Below are 7,292 nucleotides of genomic sequence, written 5' to 3' on the forward strand. Positions count from 1 at the left end.
TTTCTTTATTTTTTATAAATTTTCAACACAAACGCATCGTTCAGTTACAAATATTTTTATTTATTTAAGTACAAAAAATCAGTAAATTCTAAATGCATTTTTTACAAAATTCTAAATTAAAGGTTTACTTTCAGTAGTTTCAAATTACTTTTATTACATTATTGTTTAAAAAATATTAAACATATATTTATATATATATTTTTTTTTGTATTAAGGTAAAATATTAATAATTTTTTAAACTTAATGTAAAAAAGATTTTCTTTTAAACTATACACCTTTTGCATTACATTTTAGTAAATGAAAAAACTAGCACTAAATATCCAATATTAACTATTACCTTTTTTTTAATTCTCGGTTTTCTTTAAAATCTTCTTACCTACTTTTATTAAATTTAAAAAATGCACATTTCGCAACGTTATTTAAATTTAGCTAAAGAAGATACTAAAATTACCACTTACAGTTAACGAAATTACCTAAGAAATACGTAAAATTACTACAATATTTATATTTGTAATTTGAAAAAAAAATAATAGTTTTTTTCTATTATTTTTCTATTAATTTTTAATATTACATAAATTTAAATTTCTTCTTGAAATTGCAATATTTCTTCAATCTTGGGGAAGAGTAGCTAGATTAAAAGTTTTTTTTTAATAAAAATAAACCTGATTTTCTCTCTTAACTAAAGGTTGTTATTCAAAAATTGTCAGCCGTTACAAAGGCGACAAGTATGACGGCTAACAACTATTGAACAAGAACATATTGATCTGCCTAATCTAAAAACTATGATAAAAACGCTAGATACTTTCAATTACATTCAACTAAATTTCTACAAATTTTACCAAATTTATGTCGATAAAATTTTCCAGCTCTCAGTATCTTGCACACTCTTAGAAATTGTCTTCCTTCAATTTAAGACTTATCGTCCTTTAATTCCTTGCACATTTTCCAAGACCTGCTCTTCCCTTTGTCATTTGTTTCCTCCCTTAATTTTTTCCTTGACTTCATTTCACTTTTACCTGCAGTCCACCTTTGACAATCGCCTCCGCTGGCGGAAATCTTCTCGCCTGACTAATGTCGCTCTTCCTTCGTATGCCTGCAAAAAATCCGCCACCCACACCCAGCCCGCCGCTTCGTCGTGGCCCCGACACAGCACTCGGCCTTCTCGACGTTGTCGGCACTGCTTCTGTTACAGCTTCCACTGGCTCTGCTATGCCCGTCAACTCGCTAACAGTTTCCGGCACAACTTCAACCTGACCATCACCCGCCGTCCCCAACTCAAAGCCTAGTGGCATCGCCTCTACTACAGCTATAGGCAATTGGTCGTTGCTGCGCGCCTCAACAGACTCTTCCGGCGTTGGCCTGTAAGTGCGTATGCCCGAGTTGGAGCGTACTGGCAGCAATGTCACCAACTGTGGTGCCGTTTCCGTTGTGGTGTCCGCCGCAAACTGTGATGACTTCAACATTTCCTCGTATTTATTTGGATCAATGACCTCAACTTCAGCCTCACCCACCACCGGTATGGCTGCACCGATGCCCTCCGAAGATGTGTCCTCCATGAAGCTGGACATGGGTTTGATGAATGGCTCTCGTCGCTGCAGCGGAAGTTCAATGAAATCTTCTTCTGTCGTTGCTGTTAGCATTGGTGCTGGCAATGGCGCTTTTGTGGTTGTTGTTGTCGTTGGCGTTGTCATTGCAGTGGGGTGGGCTGGCCTCGTTCTCAATGCCGGCACAGTCGGTGGTGTGTTTGTCGTTGTCGTTGTCGACGTCGACGTCGTGGTTGTGGTTGTGGTTATTCTTCTGGTTGTCGTCCACGGCATTTTGGTTGCGGCTGCTGGTACTGCAGTTATTGTGCCTCTTCTAGTTGTGGGCATCCAATACACTGTTGTTGTTGGTCTGTCTCTAATAGCCATTGGTGGTGTTGTGGTTGTTGCTGTGCCTGTGCCTGTGCCTGTGGTTGGCAACTTTGTTCGACTTTCATTCATTACTTGCGGATGTTTGAGTTTATTCTGTGAGAATGGCGGCACTTTTGTCGGCACAATGGGTGTAATGCCCAACTTGGATGCAAGCGTATCGAAGATGAGCGAAATATCTTGTATATTGGTTGCATTGTTTATGCGTGTCTTGATGTCATCCAACGTAAAGTTATCCTCCGAAGTGCCACTGCCCACATCTTCAGATATCCATGCCTGGAGCGTTTTGTTGAATACCTTACGCATGTTGCCTGTGTGACCGAAGCTATTGGCCGATGAACTATTCATAAATTCCCATTTCGTTTGTGATGGGAAGAGACTTGAGTCGTCCAGTATTGTGGGTGGCTTTTGATTGTATGATGGTCGTATTCGATGCCAATTTGATGCCGGCGGTGTGTAGGTCGTGGTCGACAGCACTGCTGGTGTGCTGCTAGTGCTGGTGGCAGTCGGTGGAGTCGTTGTGGGTGTTGGTCGACCAGTTATGTTATTCTCGATATTTCGAGTTTGATTCTTAGCTTGATTGCGCTTCAAAATTAGTTCTTTAATATTCAGGAAAGTCGGCTTAGCTGTGGTTGAAACTTCTGTCACAATTTCCTCAACTGGCTTCTCCACCACTTGCACTATCTCCGACTCCTGCTCTGCCGTTGAGTCTGACTCTGCTGTGGACTCTGACTCCGTAGTCGCTACCACCTCATCTTCTTCTACTACTTTGCTGTCGGACTCAGGTTCTTTTTCCTTGTTATTCTCGTCAGGTTCCACGCGTGATTCGATAGGTGACTCAGTGGGTGCATCAGTAGCTGACTCATTAGGTTCTTCAGGTTCTTCAACCACTTTCGTCACATTGCGTGTTTCGTCTTTGGGTATTTTCAGCAAGCCCATGAAAAATTCGCCAATCGTGTCAGCCAGTTCAGAGTTTGCACTCGATTCGATGCGATTAATATTTGGTGTGCTGTACTTTGGTCTATACGTTGTAGTTGTAACACTGTGTACTAGAGTCTTCTCGGTCAACTCCGGTATTTCGGTCTCCCCATCACTGGGTTCCACACCCACGTTGGGTTTTGACTTCTGCTCTCCGCTTGCCTGCTCTAATTCGTGCTTCTTCATGATAACACCACCGCCAAGATGCTCGAACTTCTCACCGTTTTCGACCGGTACTTTCTCCATATCTGGTATAAGCGGCTTGAAAGGTGGTATAACTACATCGTCAATCAATGGCACCGGCAGTGGATGTGGCTTCACATGCGCACCCGCGCCCAGCCGCTCAATGTCCTCTGTACCTGGCATAAAAACTGGATTGCCGAAACTATGATAGAATAGCATGTCTTGCGGATTCGGCGCTTCTGCGCTCATTTCGGGTTTTCGTACAGCAGTACCAAAGAAACCGGGCGCATACGGATTGAAGGCTGGTGGGGTCGGTGGCGAAGGATTTTCCGGTATGAAAGGCAATTCGATCTCATCGATGCGGCGCGTAGGCATGTCGGGCCGGAAGGCTGGCGCAAGTGATGCCACCGGCATAGGTTTGTCCACACCAGTCAGCGTTTTTGTGGGATATGCAGGTGGTGGACCTGGTAATAGTTCAGGTACTTCACGATGTATCGGACGCCATGGCTGTGTGTCAAGCACTGGTATGGAAGTGAAAAGGTTTGCATCCAACTTGGGCACCGTCAAAGCCATGGATGGTGTGGTCATTGTTGGTAAAGTGAATGGTTGTTTAGGCGCAAAAGCGGTTGGTGGCGGAAATGTGATTTGTTTGATAGTCGTAGTTGGGGCTGTGGTAGTTGTTGTTGTTGACGTAGTGGTCGTACTACTACTTGGTGGCAGTGTGGTTGTGCTTGTGGTTGTGATGGGTGCCGAAGTGCTTGAAGTGCTGGTGCTTGTGGTCGACCTTCGAGTTGTAGCCGTAGTTCTGGTCGATGTGGACGTAGTTTTCGTTGTTGCTTTAGAAGTGGTTGTAGTCGCTTTAGTGGTGCTCGTTGCTCTGGTGGTGCTTGTAGATGTTGCGCCCAACGTCGTCATTGTTTGCTGATGCTGTGGTATAATTGTCGTCATCTTCTCAATGGATGGTTTCTTTGGCTTGACGCGCAATGCAAACGGTGTAACAGCTTTGGGTGCCAAACTTGTGTAAGCTTTCGTAGGCATAGTAGCCTTCTTGCGCGAGATATCAGCATCGGTTTTGGTGATTTCGAAAGAACCTTCAAAGGAACCTTGTATAACTGGCGCATTTTCTACATCCACTTCCGGTTCATCGTCCGCCGAGTGAGGACGGTGTGTGGTACGCGTTTTCACTGTAGTGGCGGGTTTAGAAAGTAGCGATGGCGTATTCGGTTTCTTTATAAGACGTTTCTCAAGCTGCGACTGGCTGGTGGGTTGCTGCATCTGGAAGTGAAGGAATTTAATTAAAAATTTTAGGGAAATTTCAAATCAAAACTACACACAGCATCCTTGAAGAGCGATGCCGAACGCACAACCGACTCGTCCAGTATACGTTTTATCTCCACCGAGTCGGCGTCTATGCGCAAAGAGCGATATAACGATTTAGTAGCTGTTGTTTCCAGAAATAGTGACTCTTTGATGTAGTCTTCGACGCTATGGATATTTCTGTAATAATTAGGAGATTAAAATTCAAGTATCTTCTTTTTTTTTTAATTTAACTGCTTCAAACTCACTGTGGCAACTTTCTCACATCCAGGAAAGTGCGAAAAAACACCTTTATCAGCGGTCCCTCACCAAAGCCCCACGTATCCACGCGCAATGGCTGCAAGCCATTATCCATTAGTGAGCGTTCAACGAAACGTTTGTAAAATTCGATTTTCTGCTTATAAGTCGTCGTGTGATTATACTTTAGGCCCGTCGAAAAGAGGTCACCCTTCGCAATGCGAAATGAACCCTCGAATCCAAGCACAGCTAGAATAGAGAGAGAGAGAGAGAGCCAATATTAAATTTTGTTTCTAAAACAAACTTTTCTACAATTCACCGCACTTACGATCTTCCAAATTCGCTTTCACCGAGCTAAAGTAGAATGCCAATCCGGCTATTGAGATCACGGCGAGTAACACAATAAACACTGCTGTTGTCAGTATAATGGAGAATGAACGCGGCTTCTGGTAGTGTGTATGCGTTTTAGCGGAGAATGTTGAGGGCGCTATATTACGTCCATCACGCCATATGCCCCACGCATTATAGCCGTACTGACTATTCAAACTGTGCTCGTTCGTGTATGAAGGCTGCTTGTTCATATGATAGTAGGCGCCGAGTGTAGAACGGCGACCTAGTGTGTTTTGGTAGGTGTAATCGTTGGACTGTAAAAGAAGAGAAAATATTTGAAATTATTGAATGAATACACATACAAAACTAGGTAGGCAGATACTTAGGCTACAAGCAGAAATTAAATAAAACTACAATCCATAATATATATTTTTACTATTTCTGTATCTTTTCGGGTAATACAAAACGGTGTAAGTGGTAGCATAGTTTTAAAGTAGATTTCGAGCATCAATACTCAAAGTGTAGGCTTCAATTTTCCAAAAATGTACGTTAAAAATTCAGAAGTGCTTTTTTATAGAGCAGAATCCATAACTAATTACTTGCTAATGGAGAGCAAACTTGGCGAGCTCAATGATATTGTATTGTAATGGGTTGTAATCTCCAAACATAATTTTTGACAAAGTTTTTTCCTCCGCTAGGTAGGTTTTCGGAATGTCAACGTCTTGTTAAGCTTAGGGGCGACTCCCCGGTTGTTCTGAGAATCTGATGGATGAATTTAAAGAGAGGAGAATTAGTTGAGTTGGGTTGAGTGGGCATGTGAGTAGGTAATTGATGTCGTGGGAGGAGCCTTCATATTCCTAGTCAAGTATCAGTTTAGCTTGCTGCAATATCCAGACCGTAATTGGACCAGCGTTACGCGAATCGCTCTCGGCAATTGAAGATCACTTTTCTCCACAGTAGGTGATTTAACTCTAATGTCAGCCTTAACCGGACGGGAGTTAGTGTAGTTGGTGACAGGTTGTCGGTTTTGTTTCCTTTTATTCATTTAGGATTTCGAGGATCCTTTGTTGGTCATAATTTGTTGTTGTACTGAGGAATGATTTTTTAGTTGTTTAAAAAGAGAAATGGAGAAGGAATCGATTTTCTACGACAAACTCCAAGCCAAGTTATATGGCTCGGGTCGCGCTGAATCCTTTGAATAGGAAAGATGAAAGTGATTCTTCAAAACACCTTAGAGTCATGATGTGAGATTTATTAGTTACTTTAAAGCTTTAGCCACTGATGCAGTTGGGAAGCATCATTCTGCTTGTAGCTCGAACCCAGGCAAGTACTTTTAAGTATTTCCATTGTCTATGTAGTATCTTAAAAGTGGCACTTTTGTGGTGGTAGGCCAAAAAAGGCATGAGTACCAGGTAATCATGAAATGTAATGTCTGAACATCTGTGTGCGACTTGACAAAACATTAGGTGATTCAGTAACATACATAAGTAGGTTAGATTAGAAATTATGCATTTATTTTATTAATATTTTCGAGGTCATTAAACGACTTTTTACATATAACCACTTCGGGAATAGTTCGGGTCTACTTCACGAAATGTTTCTGAAATAGTACTGAACTAGTCCCGAAATTGTGCTGAAATAGTGAATAGTCCTGAACCGGACCGGAAATGATCCTGAACCAGGCCCGAAATGAACACGAATCACTTCCGAAACAGTCCTGAGCTAATCTGAAATGGTACAGAACTAATCCCAAAATGGTTCTGAAATAGTCGTGAACTTGTCCCGAAATGGTTCTAAAATAGTCGTGAACTTGTCCCGAAATGATATCGAACAAGTGTTAAAACGGCCCCGTAGAGGTCCCTTAATAGTCGCAGAATTGTCGTAAAATAGTCCTGCCCTAGTACTGAATTATTCCCAAAATTATTCCGAAATATTTCTGAAATAGTCAAGAACTAGCCTCGAAATTTTTCCCGACTTATCGATGAACAAGTCTCGAAACCCTGTGAACCCTCTCCTCAAGTGGTTCTGAAATAGTCGTAAACCAGTCTAGAAACTAGTTCCAAAATTTTCCTAAACTATTCGGTTAACTAGTCCCGAAATGAACCTAAAATAGCCCTAAACTAGTCCAGAAATGTTCATTTGTGCACACAAGAAGCAATTACAAATTTTCGGCTGGGTTAACGCAAATTTTACCCCAGAGCTAAGATGTCTACATATCAAGATTTAAAAAATCGCCAGATCTTTCATTTATTTATTTGTTATATATTCCTTAAAGGAATTATGTATTTCGAGAATCTCAAAAAGTGGAAAGTGATGAAGTTGGAGGAAAATAATAAG

The 7,292-nt window shown here is 41.7% G+C and overlaps 1 protein-coding gene across 1 annotated transcript; it reads right to left on the reverse strand.

Annotated features, from left to right (window-relative positions):
* Positions 1–283: 283 nt before the first annotated feature.
* LOC108364550 (mucin-2) lies at positions 284–5,264 on the reverse strand. Its single transcript, XM_017618273.1, has 4 exons — positions 4,954–5,264; positions 4,637–4,874; positions 4,406–4,568; positions 284–4,346 (listed from the first exon to the last, which is right to left on the reverse strand). The coding sequence occupies exons 1-4, from the start codon at positions 5,204–5,206 to the stop codon at positions 1,002–1,004; spliced, it is 3,999 nt and encodes a 1,332-aa protein (XP_017473762.1). The 5' UTR covers positions 5,207–5,264; the 3' UTR covers positions 284–1,001.
* Positions 5,265–7,292: the final 2,028 nt, after the last annotated feature.

The sequence above is a fragment of the Rhagoletis zephyria genome, unplaced genomic scaffold, assembly GCF_001687245.7.
Source record: "Rhagoletis zephyria isolate East Lansing unplaced genomic scaffold, Rhagoletis_zephyria_1.1 Rzeph_scaffold_01590, whole genome shotgun sequence".
In the NCBI taxonomy this organism is placed as follows: domain Eukaryota; kingdom Metazoa; phylum Arthropoda; class Insecta; order Diptera; family Tephritidae; genus Rhagoletis; species Rhagoletis zephyria.